This window comes from Phalacrocorax carbo, chromosome 9 (assembly GCF_963921805.1).
Source record: "Phalacrocorax carbo chromosome 9, bPhaCar2.1, whole genome shotgun sequence".
Lineage (NCBI taxonomy): Eukaryota > Metazoa > Chordata > Aves > Suliformes > Phalacrocoracidae > Phalacrocorax > Phalacrocorax carbo.
Window position 1 is genome coordinate 19,683,179 of NC_087521.1, and position 16,514 is coordinate 19,699,692.

At 44.0% G+C, this 16,514-nt stretch overlaps 2 protein-coding genes and 1 long non-coding RNA gene across 4 annotated transcripts in view; 1 reads left to right on the plus strand and 2 right to left on the minus strand.

Moving 5' to 3' along the window:
- The first annotated feature begins 302 nt into the window (after positions 1-302).
- Positions 303-9,672, plus strand: PSMC1 (proteasome 26S subunit, ATPase 1). The gene is made up of 11 exons (XM_064460555.1): positions 303-388; positions 1,111-1,164; positions 2,014-2,110; positions 2,525-2,649; positions 3,171-3,356; positions 3,560-3,688; positions 4,645-4,741; positions 4,922-5,111; positions 6,487-6,638; positions 8,418-8,572; positions 9,368-9,672. Exons 1-11 carry the CDS (start codon positions 386-388, stop codon positions 9,500-9,502), a joined length of 1,323 nt encoding a protein of 440 aa, XP_064316625.1. The 5' UTR covers positions 303-385; the 3' UTR covers positions 9,503-9,672.
- LOC135315020 (uncharacterized) lies at positions 6,633-11,787 on the minus strand. Of its 2 annotated transcripts, none has more exons than XR_010374453.1 (3): positions 11,145-11,787; positions 8,199-8,307; positions 6,633-6,823 (listed from the first exon to the last, which is right to left on the minus strand). It is a non-coding gene; the product is annotated as an uncharacterized LOC135315020 (long non-coding RNA). The 2 variants fall into 2 exon arrangements; XR_010374454.1 differs by lacking the exon at positions 6,633-6,823 and adding an exon at positions 7,592-7,754.
- Positions 11,788-12,555: 768 nt separating this feature from the next.
- NRDE2 (NRDE-2, necessary for RNA interference, domain containing) overlaps positions 12,556-16,514 on the minus strand; it is a 32,879-nt gene continuing 28,920 nt past the window's right edge. The window contains exons 13-14 of the mRNA XM_064460553.1: positions 14,003-14,074; positions 12,556-13,348 (exon numbers count right to left, since the gene is read on the minus strand). Coding sequence (XP_064316623.1) covers positions 13,223-13,348; positions 14,003-14,074 — 198 coding nt within the window. The 3' untranslated portion in view covers positions 12,556-13,222. The remainder of the gene's footprint in view (positions 13,349-14,002; positions 14,075-16,514) is intronic.

Below are 16,514 nucleotides of genomic sequence, written 5' to 3' on the forward strand. Positions count from 1 at the left end.
CTCCCCGCACGGCCGCCTCAAGGCCTCGGCGCCACCCGGGCGGCAAAGGGGCAGGGCCCCCGCCCGGCCCGGCCCGGCCCGGCCCGGCAGGCGAGGAGGCAGCGGCGGCCCCGGCGACCCGGAGCCTCGGCAGGGCGGCGGGCGGAGCGGGTGGCCACGGGGCCACCTGCGGGGACGAGCGACAGCCGACGGAGGCCGCGCGCAGCGGGGCCACGTGACCCGCTGCCTCGCTCCGCCGAGCCGGGCGGCCGTGCGCCTCCGCCCCGCCCAGGCCAGGCCGCCCCTCGTGTTTGGCCCTCGCCGCGCCCCGTAGTGACGCCGCCGCCGCGTCCCTCGCCGGCCGCCGTCGAGGCGGCACTTCCGGTGCGGCGGACGCTGAGGCAGGATGGTGAGGCGGGGGCTGCTCCCGGGGCGCCGCGGCGCGGCCCTGCGGCGGGACGGGACGGGACGGGCCTCCTCTCCCTGGGCATCGCCGCCTGTTCCCTCCTTTCCCCTCCGCTGCCCGGGTGTCCTGGCGCCGGCGCCCGCGGTTCTGCGCAGTCACGGCTGGCGCCGGGCCGGCCCCGGCGGGGCAGGAGCGGGGGCAGCGCGGCCGGGCGGCCCCGCCCTCTCCGCGGTTGTGGGAGGGGCGGGGGTCGGTCTGTAGCCGGGGGTCTGCGGGGCCCCGCCGGGCGGGAAGGCGAGCCGCCACCCCGGGGAAGCCACGGCCCGCCGGCCGCAGCGCCGGTTTGTTTCGCCTGCCTGAGGAAGGGCGGGCGGGCGGGCCGGCCAGCCGGTAGGAGAGCGCAGGAGAGCTCTTCGTGGTACCCCTTGCTCAGTGGCGCTCGACTGATTTACACTAGCGAGGAATGAGCTAAAACTGTAGCAAGACAGTGCGATGCAGTACGAGTCAGAACCACCCCAAAAAACGTGGCCTTCCCAGCCTCATAAGTACCATCTTCTCTTTATTCACTGGGTTTTGACGATTAATTGTAATATATTAGTACTTTGTTGAGATAGGAGAGATCTAATTATGGCATTTGTTTACATGGAACTGCCTGTGGGTTTCAAGATTCATGGTAACGTACTTACATTTGGCTGTTGTTTTGTGTTTTTTTAATTTTTACTTAGGGTCAAAGTCAGAGTGGTGGACATGGTCCTGGTGGTGGCAAGAAGGATGACAAGGTAACTAAAACCAAATACTGTTACTTAGAGGATGAACTATGGGTGTGGCACTACAGGGTCTGGCTGCAGTAGGTTTTATTTTACAGGGGGTTTTTTGTTGTTGTTCTTGTATGTGCAACTGCACAAAATTGTGCTCTTGCTAGTTTTGATGAAATGTCCTTATCTCTTCTGGGTGTGCATTGGTAAAAACAGGTTGCTGTTCAAAAACAGAAAAGGGGGCTTAACTGGAAAGGAAAACTGAAACTATTTGGCAGTAGTGATTTATTTTTTTAGAAAATAGAACTATAAATCTCTCTGGGTTAGGAAAGACTAGTTGCCTTTAAGCTGTCTCTTCAGTAACTGGGTTTGGTTTGAAAATGACTGTCATCTGCACGAGGTCAGTACTTCATGTTGTGGACTCTTAGAGGCCTTCCCAGCTCCCTTCTGGAGATGGAAGTGTGACGTTCTTGGCAGCTGTGTCTGAGCTGGCAAACTGAATGCATGATACCTGTTGATTAAAATGCGCCATAAATGATCAGATTCAATATTTTCCTCATCCTTTCATGTATGAGTTCTGTTTGTGATTTACTAAAGGCTTAAGCTGTCTGTGTTCTGTATTCACTGGAAATTGGCAGAAATCTAAATTTAAAAAAAGGATGTGAAATAAGCAGGAGGAGAAATTTTTTAACTTTCTTAAAAAATAATATTCCTTTTGGGCTTCTCACTATATATCATAAAAGAGACAATTTTATTATGTAGCCGTTCAGTTCAAGTCGAGCTCTCCCTCAGTCTGTGCGCTTGACATCTGTGGGGTTTTTTTGTTGTTAATGTCCTGATTTTTTTCCCCATGCAATTCTTTTTATGAATAAGGATAAGAAGAAGAAATATGAACCTCCAGTTCCAACCAGAGTGGGGAAAAAGAAGAAGAAAACAAAGGGACCAGATGCTGCCAGCAAACTCCCCCTGGGTAAGCATTCTGCCTGTCCTGGCAGTCCTGTGGACTGTCCGCTATTCAAGAAGTGCAGAGCCCTCGTCTCCCCTAGATCTGGCTTTGTGTAGGCTGCAAACGATTCAACAGAAGGCCAAATGTAATTTTATTTCTAATTAATGTAAAAACACTGAATAAGACTGTTGTTATGTGAGATGCAGCCTATGAACTCCCAGGTAAGCGAGACGGAGAAATTGAAATGAGGAGAAATGCAGGAGAAATGTTATCTTTTAAAATGTTTTTTACCTGGAATTACAGTGGGACAAGTAAAATAGTGACCATTGCTCATGTGGAAGTTCTTGCCAGAAAATAAAGCAGAATTTCTGGTAATGAATTAGTAAATAGTTGGTACTGTGTCAAACTTGGTCTAAAATATTGTGATTCTGCTTACAGTGACTCCTCACACACAGTGCAGACTCAAATTGTTGAAATTGGAGAGAATTAAAGATTACCTTTTAATGGAGGAAGAATTTATCAGAAATCAAGAACAGATGAAACCTTTAGAAGAAAAACAAGAGGTGAGGTTTGAGTGAACTGTTACTTCTAATATTATAATAAGCACTCCCATGTAAACTACTTCATACAAAAGCAATGGAAACAAAGCACCATGAATGTGTAAGGCAATACAAGCGTATTATGTACATTACAATTCTTTGTTAAATCTCAATTCCTGTCCAGAAAACAGAGGATTATTTTTTCCTGGTGGTTTAATGGTTTTAGCCCAAGCATGGGTTACTAGAGATGAGGACACAGTAGTTTTTTGTTTCTCAGTGATCTGACGAAGTGCAGCACCCAAATATCCATCAGTAGAGAAAGAATGCTTTAGCTATCTCCATCCATATAGTAGTGTCCTTAGGATAGGACTAAAATAATGGTGAATTTTGTTACCAGCCTATGCTTTTATGCCTTTTGGGGCAGCAAAACAATAGTAGCAAGGCCTGGTTCTGTTACACTCGGTGTGAACTGTTGAGCCAGTGTTGTACAAGAATGGTTTTGCCCATATTTTTTGAGTTGTTTCTTGGATTCTTCTTGACAACAGGAAGAAAGATCAAAGGTGGATGATCTGAGGGGAACACCGATGTCCGTGGGCACCTTGGAGGAGATCATTGATGACAACCATGCTATCGTGTCCACGTCAGTAGGATCAGAACACTACGTCAGTATTCTGTCTTTCGTGGACAAGGACCTGCTAGAGCCAGGCTGCTCTGTTTTGCTAAATCATAAGGTGAGTTGTTTTTATAAAGTGAGGCACAACTTCTTGTACTGTTTTTAACAGGCCTTTTTTTTTCTGAGAATCACAGGATTGCAGGGTCTGAGAGCTAATGCTGTTTATTTCACACACCTAAATAGATGGGCATTGGGTTTAGGCTTGAGCTTGTATTAAAAATCCTGCTTGATTTCTTTGACAACTCCTAATGCTTGAATTAGGTTCATGCTGTAATAGGAGTCCTGATGGATGACACGGACCCCTTAGTTACTGTGATGAAAGTGGAGAAAGCTCCTCAAGAAACATATGCTGACATCGGTGGCCTTGACAACCAGATTCAAGAAATCAAGGTATTCAGTTGTACTAATTTCCACTGTTAAGTAAGCTAGTAATGTAGCTGTTGTGCTGGGAGCTTGAAGGTGCAGCAGCAGGACCAACTGCTGGGCATGTCATGTTCTTTTGTGTCTTGCTAGTGCATTCCTTCATTTGATTTTGCTAGGCAGGCTGAAATCTCTTAAGTGAGTAGCGTACCCATTCACAAACCGTACGCGCAGAAACCTTTCACAGCTGCTGTGGAATGTGTGGAATCTGTAGAGCTCTGAGCAAATAAAATCTGTGCAATAACTTACTGTTTTACAACATGTAACGTTATTGGTTGTTGCAAGATGAGAAATTGTAAAAAGCGCAGAGGTGGGTTTGAGTGGCTGATGCTGTGCAATCTAAGGATTTGGTGGGTACAGTCTTTTGGCTTGTTTTGGTTTTGCATTTGTGTGTTGCTTCATTGGGTTGTTTTGTGTTTGGATTTTTCGTTTGGATTTTTTTTCCCCCCTACCAGCAGAGCTCTATCCAAACCCTAGTAAAACTCAACCTTACTGCTTTGGGTAGGTGTCCAAAATCACAAGTGCTCTTAAAATATTGATCTGTAGTGTCTGGTAAGTCATGGTGGAAGGCATCCTTTCACAAGGGTCCCCCCCAACAAAAGGACCTCCATGAGTATTTGGGCGTCAGGAACTCCTGGGTTCTGAACTCAGCATGATGCATTTTAGGCTGGGAGATGGGGAACACTCACTGCTGCTCTTCCGTGTGTCAAGTGGAAGCAATAGGAAGACCTGTTTAGATAGAGTGGCTGTCTGCCTTAGAACTGGAGGCAGCAGAGACACTTGTTTGTCAAGGTCTTTCTTGAAATTAGTTAAAGTCTTTTTGCTTTTGTTGCTTTTATTAATGCTGTTCTTGAGATCCCCACAGAACTTCTGTGGAGAGCGCTCACTCTTTAGAAAAACTGAGGTTTGCTTTTCTTGTGCTGCAGGAGTCTGTGGAGCTTCCTCTCACCCATCCAGAATATTATGAAGAGATGGGTATAAAGCCACCCAAAGGAGTCATTCTGTATGGCCCACCTGGCACAGGTATCTCACAGTACAGTAACAGCTGCGCTGAGCTAACGCAAATAAAATAAATAATGCTTGCATAGTATTAAAGCATTGCCAAGTCTGTCACAAATTTGACATGACTGTTTTGTTAAAGCACTTTTTTTTTTTCCACTCCCCTGCAAACTAATTACAGTATTTCTTTCCAACTGAAAACAGGTAAAACTTTGCTAGCCAAAGCAGTGGCAAACCAAACTTCAGCAACCTTCCTGAGAGTGGTTGGTTCAGAACTGATACAGAAATACCTGGGCGATGGTCCGAAGCTCGTGCGCGAGCTGTTCCGTGTGGCTGAAGAGCACGCTCCCTCAATCGTCTTCATTGATGAAATTGATGCCATCGGGACAAAGAGGTACGGCGTTCCAGCTCCTGCTTCACACACACGTTATTGACAGGGACAGTAAAAGGTCTACTAGAAGCACTTCTTTTGCAACCATGTTGATACTCAGTTTCTTAGCTCTGTTATCATTTTCATAATGCTCTTTTTGATGTAAGCTTTTTTAACAAGTAAAACTTCAAAGAACTTCTTTTAAACTAAAATACATCATGACCTTTTCATATTAAATAGATATGACTCGAGACTTAACCTCTGTTCTCTTGCTACCTGGTAACACCTCTATTACAGAGTGTCTTAAATAGAGGCACTGTGTGCAAGTTCTTATGCTATTCTTGAAGTGCAAATCTGCAGTAATTGGCTTCAGTGATTCAACAGTAAAGTGTACTTAATACTGAATATATCCATTTGTCGTTTGCCTCTCCAGGTAGGTCGCTAAATACCTCTGTTCTTGGAATATTATGTGCTAAGTTAGAGTGTAATTTCATGGAGAAGCATTGCTTGTGCTGCACTAAACTATTGTTTGGCTTGTATCCAAATTGTATTCCTTCGAAAATTCCATAGGCTGGTTGGAACTGTCCAATACAAATAGTCTTTAAAGTAGTCAAATGTATTTTTTAAATAACTAAAAAGGTGCTTACACATGTTACTATGCAGCTACAAGCCTGAAGCGACAGTATAAGGCAGCTTCTGCCTCATGTACGTCAGCACATCTGGAAGGGGTTGGACTGATGGTGAAGTGCATAACACGCACAATTCTTCATAAATATTATGTTGCTTCAACCTGTTCCTAAACACGGGTGAGCGGTTCACATGTAGGTTATCTAGTCGGACACTAGCAGAGTGAAACAGCTGAGCTGCAGAGCACAGAAATAGGGCCACTGGTACCTGTGTCTCAGGAAGACCAGAGTTAAACCAGGATCCGCGGTGGTAAGGCTAAAGGGCATACAGCCGAAACTGCGCGTGCAGGGAAAACCTCTGAACTGAAAAACGAGTGACAAGCTGTATTTGCTACGAAGCGGATGCATGTGCTTTTAAGAATTAGGGTTTCTTCCTTTTTATGTTAATTTGTTCATTTTGTTAGCGGAAAAAAGATTTCCAAATACATAATAAACAAGGAAAAAGGACAGATTTCCTTCATGTGATTGCTGTTACTTTCTGCAGCTACAGGAATAGTTCAGTGTCTACTTCCCTAGATGTCACGATATGATTCTGAAATCCCACTTCTTGTTTTCTATGGGTGAACATTAAATTAAAAAAAAAAAATTGGGTATGGGTGTTTAAAAAACCAAACCCGACCACACACTATTTTGCTTATATGTTTGTGGTAGTTACTTGAAGTATGTTCTTAAATTTGCACAGTGCTTTTCCTGACTACATTGTTTTCTTAAAGGTATGACTCAAATTCAGGTGGTGAGAGAGAGATCCAGCGTACAATGCTGGAGCTGCTGAACCAGCTGGATGGCTTTGACTCTCGGGGGGATGTCAAGGTTATCATGGCTACAAACAGAATAGAAACACTGGACCCAGCCTTAATTAGGCCAGGTAAGAGACTTCCCGCTGTGCATGCTTAAGTCGCCTTTCTTGCGAAAGGACTTGTCATTACTTGTCAAAACATGGGCTGGTGAAGAGAATGCAAGTTACTGGGTTGTCTTTATTCACCATCTCATCTGTGCGGGTGTATCTGTTAAAACCGGACCCATTCACAAGTTTCCAAATGGGAGAGAAACCTGCGGAAGAGAAGAAATGTGTTAATTCCCCTTACATATACACAAATGATTTGAGTGTTCTTCCTTTGTATGAAGAGGGCACAGGTATTTTCAGTAATGTTAAGGCAAGTGGTAGCGCGATGGCAGCGTTTCGTTCACACCTTCCGCAGCTGGGGAAGGTAGGGCAGTTCCACTTGTGCCTCAGAGGTGAGAACTTGAGCCTTGACAATGAGAGCCTGGATTTTGCTGCAAGGGAACTGCTCTGCTCCTTACCGGCCTGGCGTCTGGGGGGTGAGCTGGGGAGAATTTGATGTACATATTACACGTTGAGCCAAGAACTTGAACAGGCACAAGTAGTGTTTTTTAAATGGCCACTAAAAATGCAATGAAACATAAGTCTGTAGGGTCTGTTACATCAGAAGGTAGAAAGCAACACGGAGATCAAAGGAATAAGCTAAGCCTCCTGTTAGTGTTGTCCAGTAAATCTGAAGTATTGAAGAGGTGGTAAAGATCTTCCTCCTAAAGTAACAGAGGTAGGACAGAGAGCAAAGATAATTTGAGATAAAATTGTCAAAGAACTACTCTGAGCAGTCGCTAGACCGGGTGGACCCAAGGGGTTTAGAGAGAGAACTCCACAGCACAAAGTTGCTGAGGTGTTTCTTCAAAAAAGTCTGGTTTTGTCACCATCTTAGCCTTACCCCCTCCGAATCAAGAACAACTGCTGTTAGAGTACAGATGAGAGAGTACTATACAGGTATTAAAAGACAAGCTAAGATGATCTGAAATTTGTTGGAAGGAAACTTCCTACACCTATTGGGTATTTAAATTATAACCATTGTGTGAGCAACCAGGGCCCTTCTAGCAGCTTGGTAGGCTGATTTACCTTTGTGTACGACAGTCTGGAATATCTTCTCTGGTTCCACCAACCCTTTTTAGAAAAGATACTGTAAAACTAAAAACAAGTGATCTGTAGATGGAAAATATCTTTAAAAAGAAAGCTCATTAAAGTTGGAACAACGAGTGCCAGAACATCCAACGTCCCTACTGACATAAAGCAACATCTGGTAGGGACTTGCAACACAATTATTTAGGCAAAACCTTCCTCCTTCAGTTAGGTCTTTTGTTTGGGTTGTTGGGGGTTTTTTAGGAGGCTTGTTGTAGGGAGGAAGAGTTCTTCAAGTTGCCACAGTGATTTACTTCGTGTGTCTGTGTGTGTGTATGTGGCAGAAAACTAAACTTCAGAGCTAAATGTAAGCTCACAGCAGAATAAAATTTATTACAAGAACATAAGCATTTGATTAACACTTTCCTGCATGATGACACACGGGGCTTGTTCTTAGATTTACATGTGACTCAGGAAAGGTTTTTCATGTTTCGTAGGTGAGGTGTCTCTTACCTGCAGCAACTCAGACTTTTTCAGCAGCAGCAGGGTATCTGTCAGCTCCGGTAGCTTCCTCTTCATGGCAAATACCCTGGTCTCACTTTCTGTTCTAAGACAGGAGTGACTGTGGTGTGAAGAAAAAGTCACTGTCAGTCTAACCATGAAATGTTCTTCCTGCTCTGTTTCCAATAGCTGCATACAGAAAAAACCTGACCGAACTTTTCTTTTGGACAGGACGTATCGACAGGAAAATAGAGTTCCCTCTGCCTGATGAAAAGACCAAGAAACGAATCTTTCAGATTCACACAAGCAGGATGACGTTGGCAGATGATGTGACTTTGGATGAGCTCATTATGGCAAAAGACGATCTCAGTGGTGCAGATATTAAGGTCAGCGTATGTCACCATTGCTACACTCGAAAACACAAATCAGATCTCATTTTTGCTGCATCCAGAAATATTGTCTGTTGAAACTGTTGTCTAATTCTCTGTGGTTACACCACTGAGGGACAGTTGGATGGCTTTAAGAGTGCTACATACTCAGCTTTACAAATGGGAAATTTATCCAGATCATAATTATGGGGTGGTTTGTATTGGTAAGAGTTAAGTACCTGCCTTCTCTGAATATCAAGTTTTAAAAGTAGCAAAGGGGAAGCTAGAAAGAGAATGGGGGATCTTGGACAAATGTGCAAGGTAAACAGTACTTGAGATAGTGCAGGGTAAGAAGCATTTTTAGAGGCTATGCTGCAAGCAGATAAAAATGCAGCTGCAGGTTAGGAAGGTTCAGACACACATAGTTTGCTTTTTTCAAGTAGTTAGAACCCTTGCTGGTGTTACCACGCGAATGAGCTTAACCAAACGCGACAGCAGGTTCCTCGCTCGTCTCATTGCAGAAGGCGAGCACAGGCCTCTGCTTGTAACAGAGCTGGATGCATCTGTTCCTCGCAGGAGGGAAATACTCTTGTGAAGCTGCTTTTCTGTCTTGGAAGCGTTACTCTGACTACAGGAGCACTCACCTAGCTTTATCCAGATTGTTTACATGCTTCAGCGCTTCTGAGCCGTATCAGACTTAGCAAAAATTACATTCTTAACACTCTTCATGTCTGCTACAGAGCCAGGTGCTGCTGGCTTCTGAGGTGGGGCCTGAAGGGTCAGACAGTAACTTATTCTTGCTTTCTGTTTCAGGCAATTTGTACAGAAGCTGGATTGATGGCTTTGAGGGAACGGCGAATGAAAGTAACGAATGAAGACTTCAAGAAGTCTAAAGAGAATGTTCTCTATAAGAAGCAGGAGGGAACCCCCGAGGGACTGTATCTTTAAGTCACCTGGCTCTTGGGGGGCCTATCAGGAGCTCTTTCTGTGCTGATGACAGCCTTGTGTAAAACCACACAGTCTAGCTAATTTTCGTTCTTGAAGGTTAAGTCCTGCTGGGTTGTGGCTTTTCAGTCAGTGTAACACCTCATTTCCCAATAAAACATCCATTTGAACTGCACTGTCCTGGTGGCAGAGGTCTGCTCTGTACATTGGACTGGCTGTTGCGTTCAAGAAAAGGCGCTACTGCTTGTCTCGGGGCTCCAAAGCACCCTGCGGCTGTACCACAGGGCGCAGCGAGGGGCGTGTAAGCAGGTGCCCCCCTGTCAGTCCTTAGGCATGGCAGTCATTTACAACTACTGTATAATTGCTGCTGTTATTAACGTAATTACTTTTCTATATCTTTTTTGGGGCTAAGTAACTAGGATGAAAGTCACTTGTAACATCAGTGTCCTAAAAAGTAATGAAAAAACATGCAACCTTAAGTAACATCAGTACACGTCAGAAGCACCCACCTCTATTGAGCACCTGTGCTTACAAGGCAGCAATGTGGCTGCTCATTCATGTTCTTAAAGCTCTGAATGTGGTGAGGTACTTGTAACATCAGTTTACAAATTTGTTTTTCCCAAGAGGGTTACAGTTCATTCTATAAACAAGTGGTCTTTACTATGAGTTAGAGAACGGCTTTAAAAGGATGCAGCACTGCAGGGGGTTCTCCAGCCCTGCGCTGCCCCAGGCAAGATGTACGTCCAGGCACGGCACTGGCGCTGGCCAGCCCAGGTGCTAGCGGTAGCGAGAGGAATGCCAGCGGCAAGTCACGTGCTTGGTGTTCTGCAGCATACGCTTAAAATGAATTCTTCCCCTCTAAACAAAGCCACTGCCTGCAGCTCCATCCCCGTAGGCGGTACATTTCTAGTTCACTAAGTTGTAGCGATGCGTACGCTGCTCATCAGGTACTCGGTGTAGCATACGCTGAGCTTGTTAAGGTCTAAGTAATTAATGTCCAAATGTACATGTGATTTTTAAAGGTTATATACAGTCGCATATACAGACCACAGTTAAGCAATGTGCGGTCTTTGTTCTGGGAGCTTTCTGTGGGAGCAAATACGGGCCATTGCACACAGAGCAATCCCTTTGGTAACCGCCAGCGCTGTAACAACAATGGCAGCAGCAAGGCCAAGCGATGCAGTTTTTCTATGTAAAAATTAAGTGGTTTGTTTTTTTAACCACAAACCCTACAGCTGAATGGAGTCTTTCATGACAAGAACCCTGAAATAGTTTTGGTTTTTATTCTGGAGATAGATAGAAAAACAAGCAGCAAAGTTTTATTACCCATTCTTACAAACCTTATGAGGTCTGTCTCCTTGGAACGCTCACAAAAAGCCAGTGATTTTTTAGCACTTCCTAGTTACAGCAGCTGAGCTCATCCTTGCTTGAGGGGCTGAAGGTTTACACCACGTGGCAAGCAAAGCTTTTGTTGTTTGGGACATGGCTGTTAACGCTGGCCAGAAGCACCAACCACAGAGATGGGTCGTTCAACCAACTGAAGGAAAGCTGCAATGTATTAAGCTAAACCAAGAACCCTGTTCTGGTACGCTGTCTGCCACAATAGCAGCTGAAAAAGAAACGTATTTGTAAATTCAATTCTTACCTTTTGCAGCAGAATTTAACTTCTGTCACTTTCTCCAACATTTCTGAACTTGAGTCACAAAGCTCAAGACAAAAGTAATAAAGATCATGAGAAAGTGAACAGCCAGGATATTCCCCATCAGGGCAGAAAAAGCTACTGGGGTCTGAATTAACAGGCAGGACTTGCTCCAGGAGCTCCAGTAAGCGAGTGGCCTCTGACCACCCCCAGCAAAGGAAGCAGCAGGAGTGCAGCAAAGGGCAGAGCTGTGCAAAGGAAAGGGCCCGGGGGAGGGGACGCGTAGAAAAGTGACTGAAGAGTCACCGCTGCCACCACTGCGGGTTTTCAAGATGTGACTGGACACGCTGCTAGATAATCTCACCTAGGCTCCCTGTCCCACAGAAAGTTGGGCCAGACGATCTTCCGAGGTCCCTCCCAACCTGGGCAGCCCTGTGATCCTGGACTCTGAGGAGAAACACAAGCAGGGGCACAACTGCGCTTCCCCGCTCTCCACGGCCCGTCCAGGCCTCTAGAGGAAATGGCATTTTGCTTTGACAGGAGCGCAAAACCACGCACATGCAAGTTGTGATGTTACTGTTCAGTGCACAGAGCAACTCCCACCTCCAGTTCAGGAGCTCTGTCATTTCTGAAAGCAGCATGGATTTTAAAAATAAAATATGTATTCATACAAAGACAGATCAATTACTTCATAGCAAAACCAGCACCACTTGCAACCACAGCAATATTATAAGGCTCTTAAGAAGAACTGTAATGCTGTTTAATGTTCTGCATATTCCCAGTAATATTTAAAATAATTTTAGGCTACACTTCATTTATTCCTTTCTAACTGAAGTGTATTATATCTTGTAGTGTGGTGCTAGAGGCAAAACCGAGCCATAGGTTGCATGGCTTTGTCCAGCCAGAGTTCTCCATGTAATCAGCTCTCCCCAGCTGGATGATCCCAGTTGTGTTACTGCTGTTAGTGACGGTTTTCTCCCGAAAAGCCTCTGAAGCAGTTTTGAGGATTCAGCAGCTGCAGGTACCCTCCCTTCAGATGAAGATCCCATTTCTGAGTACTTGGGTCTCAAGAGCAGGGATGCTAAACACTCCTTTACGTATTTCAGCATATTCTCTCTTACATAACACAACTCTCTCTTTAAATTGTTACATACTACTTCTCTAGGAGCTTGCCTAAAGACTCTCGGAGTAGAAGCTACTAATTAAACAATCATGTTTTGACGACTCTGCGCCTTTGGCGAGGATTAAATACAGACCAGACCTCTACTTCTCCCATGATGATTGCCTGTATTTGGATTAAAAGTGAGTAATCAATTACAAAATCGTGTTTAAAAGTGAGCTGCTTAGAGATGCGTATGGATACATTTTCATTTTTAATACACTCACAGTTCAATTAATAAAAAATAATTCACGTTCCTTTTGTATTTTCAAATATGCAGTTATATTTTTCATAAATATTTGTATTTAAATGGTCATCTGTCAAAACAAACATACACAAGTCCAAAATAGGTGCCTGCTCAAGCAAAGGTGTAGCTTTTACTAACAGCGTTCGTACAGGTGTAACGGCTGTTCGACTGGGTAGTTACGCATACACGCGCCTGCATACCAGGCTGAAGGAAACCACTGAAGTCTGCCCGCTGGGGGACAGTGGAGCATCCATTTGGCAGATGTTTATTTCCTGTGCTGCTCACCAAACCAGAGCTGGCATGTACTGAATCTCTGCTGAACTCTAGGGAATGTAACTCCAAACAATAGCATTAGGAATGTGGGCAACATCCAACGTGGGCTATTTATAAGAGGGCATCCTTCTGCGGATACTTCAGGGAATTCAGCAATACTTCGGAGAAACAGATGCATTTTTGTGGGCAAAATGCAGTACTTTATTCCAGCATACTGGCAGCTAGTAGAACTCCATTTTGATAGCAATTTATATAAAAGCTTAAAAAAAACCCCATCCCTAAGCCTTAAAAAAAAAAGTACATAGTACCCAAGTCCCAACAGAGTTCCTGTTTGAAGAGAGACAGGTCTAACTGCTAGTTTTGGAACTAGCTTCTGTACTTCCTCCACTCATCTAGAGTCTTCTTTTAAACCTCTAATAGTAGATCCAGCTCCTCCATAGGTAACCGCACTCTCAGTTCTTTTTCAGTCATTAAATCAAGCGTCTCCTGCAGATGATCAGGGAAATACTCTACTGCATCCATATAGAGAACCTAGAAAGACAACAAGAACATTTTGTGTGCCATCTATTGTAGCAAGAAACATAGTAAAAGGTAGTATGTAGATACGCAAACAACTCTGTAGGAAGAACATAAGAAATATATTTCTTCAAAATAATACAAAACAGAATCAGTACTTCCGCAGTGACAGCTATGCAGATGTTTAATCAAGTCTTTTCCAATTCTCATGACATAATTTTGTTCAAAAAGACAAAAGGTAGGTCAAGCAGCACAGGAGCATTTGCAGCATATACGCACACGTTACCTCAGGAGTTGCAGGTGCTCCTGAATAATTTCTTGTACTATTAACTAAATACATTTTTATTTGCCTGTATATCTCTGCTTCTACTGTGCTCATGACAAAACACTGTCTGAAAGACACGATCGCTTCTAGATCATGCAGAGGGGACTTCATTACCTCCTTGCCTCATGTGATGCTACACCTTTCTGTTCTGAAACACACACACCACTGACCACTATGTTTCCACTTCAGGTGCATCTCTTATTTGCAAAAAATCTTCTTCAGAAATCTCTCCTTTCATTTGCGTATAACTCATTACAACAACTGTTAAAGTCTAACTTGTTTTTAAAATACAGGACTTCAAAGATTCAAGTACAATGACAGGTTTGTATTTTTTCTGTGCTTACCTTTGCCCACGGACAGTTTTGAAGGGCTTTATAAAACAATCCTTTACTTTTTTCTTTTTTTCCTAGTGAAGCCTGTGTGAGAAAAAAATGTTCATACTTCAATGGAATAATAGCTGAAATAAAAAACCAATTATCTCTGAGACAAAGAAATTACTGCTGAAAAGCTCAAGTGTTGTTCTGCTGAGGAATCCTTATCACTACATATCATGGTAGCTATGCAGCTTCACCGGTTACACTGGTGACACCAATTACACTCTTCAACGTGATCGAAGATATGTCTTGAAGGAGTTTCAGGGCTTTACTTGTAAGACAAGTAATAGCACAAACACCAGCAGAAAGAGCCTCTGCTGAGCATTTCAGTTAAAGTCAGTGCCCCTGCCTGTATTTGACAATCATAATGCAATGGGCAAGAGTGCAAACCATTAACCAAAACTTACACCCAATATGCTACACATATACTACACAAGAGCATCTTGGGTACGGTGAAGGTGATAATACATTACTTTTGTGCATGGAGGAGATCATGCACGTACATCTTCTTACTCGGCAGAAGCTTGTTAAGGCTGAATCCCCTTTACAGACAAAAATGGCTATGTCAAATTAGCATCTATCTGGAAGGAGTTAAAAACTTTTTCCTCAAAGTACCCGTTCAACTTTGTGATACAAGTGCAGAGCACACAGCTATCAAGAAGTTTAACAAGAGAAGGGTAGCAGAGGTCAGAGTGCTGAACTGTCTCCTTAGCTTCAGACATCCAGTTATAGGTAGAAAGAGTTCTTGTGAAGAAATCTTTTGAGTTGGGCTACTTTGAAAAACACTTAACAAACGGAGGTTTATGGCAAATCAAAAAAAAAAACCAAACAAACCAGTAATTCCAAAATACTGAAAATACATTAAATGTTTTGAGATCTTTGGAGATCTTCAATCATGAGTTTACATGTTCTCTTGTTCTGACTACTTCAGTACTGTTGCTGAAAGTCAGCAGGTTCCCTTGTCAATTCTTAAAATCTAGAAGTTCTCTTTCATGTTACCGATACACTGGCTGTAGAAGCTTGTGCTGTTGTGGTGTCACGATCTCCCTTTACTGAACAGCAATGCATCTCCACTGGAAACCCTGTTGTCAGAGCTGTGCACCAAGATGCATACACATCTTTTGCTGCTCTGCAAAGAGCTTTCAGTAGCATTCTGCCTCTTAAGTTTTTCACAGAATCACAGGGGTTGGAAGGGATCTCTGGAGACCACCTGCTCCGACCCCTCCGCTCAAAGCAGGGTCAGCAAAAGCAGGCTGCTCAGAACCACATCCAGCTGGGTTTTGAGTATCTCCACAGGAGACTCTGTAACCTCTGGCCAACCTGTTCTACTGTTTCATCACCCTCACAGTGAAAAATCTTTTTCTTATGTTTAAATGGAATTTTCTGTATTTCAATATGTGGCCAGCGTCTCTTGTCCTGTCACTAGGCAGCACTGAGAATAGTCTGGCTCTGTCTTCACACCCTCATATGAGGTATTTATATACATTGACAGTATCTTCCAAGAGCCTTCGCTTTTCCAGGCTGAACTATCACAAGTTTCCCAGCCTCTCCCTGTACAACACATGCACCAAGCCCTTACTAATCTTCATGGCTCTTGGCTATTCAGAGGGACCTGGATGGCATTAGGCAAAGCATTGCCAGCAGGCTGAGGGAGGTGATCCTTCCCCTCTACTCAGCACTGGTGAGGCCACACCTGGCATCCTGTGCCCAGTTGCTGGCTTCCCAGTAAAAGACGGACATGCTGGAGAGAGTCCAATGAAGGGCCATGGGACTAGGGCATCTCTCCTATAAAAGGAGGCTGACAGAGTGGGGACCATGTAGCCTGGAGAAGAAAAGGCTCAGAGGGGGGATCTTATCAATTTATATAAATATGTGAAGTAAGGATGTAAAGAAGAGGGAGCCAGGCTTTTTTCAGCAGTGCCCAGTGATGGGACCAGAGGCAACGGGCACAAACTGAAACGCAGGAGGTTCCCCCGAACATCAGGAAACACTTTTACTGTAAGAGTAACTGAGAACTAGCATGGGTTGCCCAGAAAGTTAGGAGTCTCCTTCCTTGGAGATACTCAAAAAGCTATCTAGGCATTGTCATGGGCAACTCGGACTGGGTGGCCCTCCTTGAGCTGGACAAGATGATCTCCAGAGGTCCCTCCCAGCCTCAAACATTCTGTCATTCTGTGAAGTTATACAAAATCAGGATCTAGATTTGACTGAAATATCAAAGTCCTTATAATTTCCTTACAGAACCCTAAAGTAGGTTTAAAAGATAAATACAAGTCATCTTTGCTGATTTTACTTACATAAAAATAATAAAATCCTAAGTCCCTACAATTTGCTTCCTCTTTTCTTAAATTTTGATCCCTTGTCCACTTACCTTTATATTGTGAGTAAGACTGGGTGGAATCCATCTATTGGCATGTTATAACATACTTTTCATCTATATAAGATCACAGCCACAATAACTTGCCTGCATCTGTATTAAAAC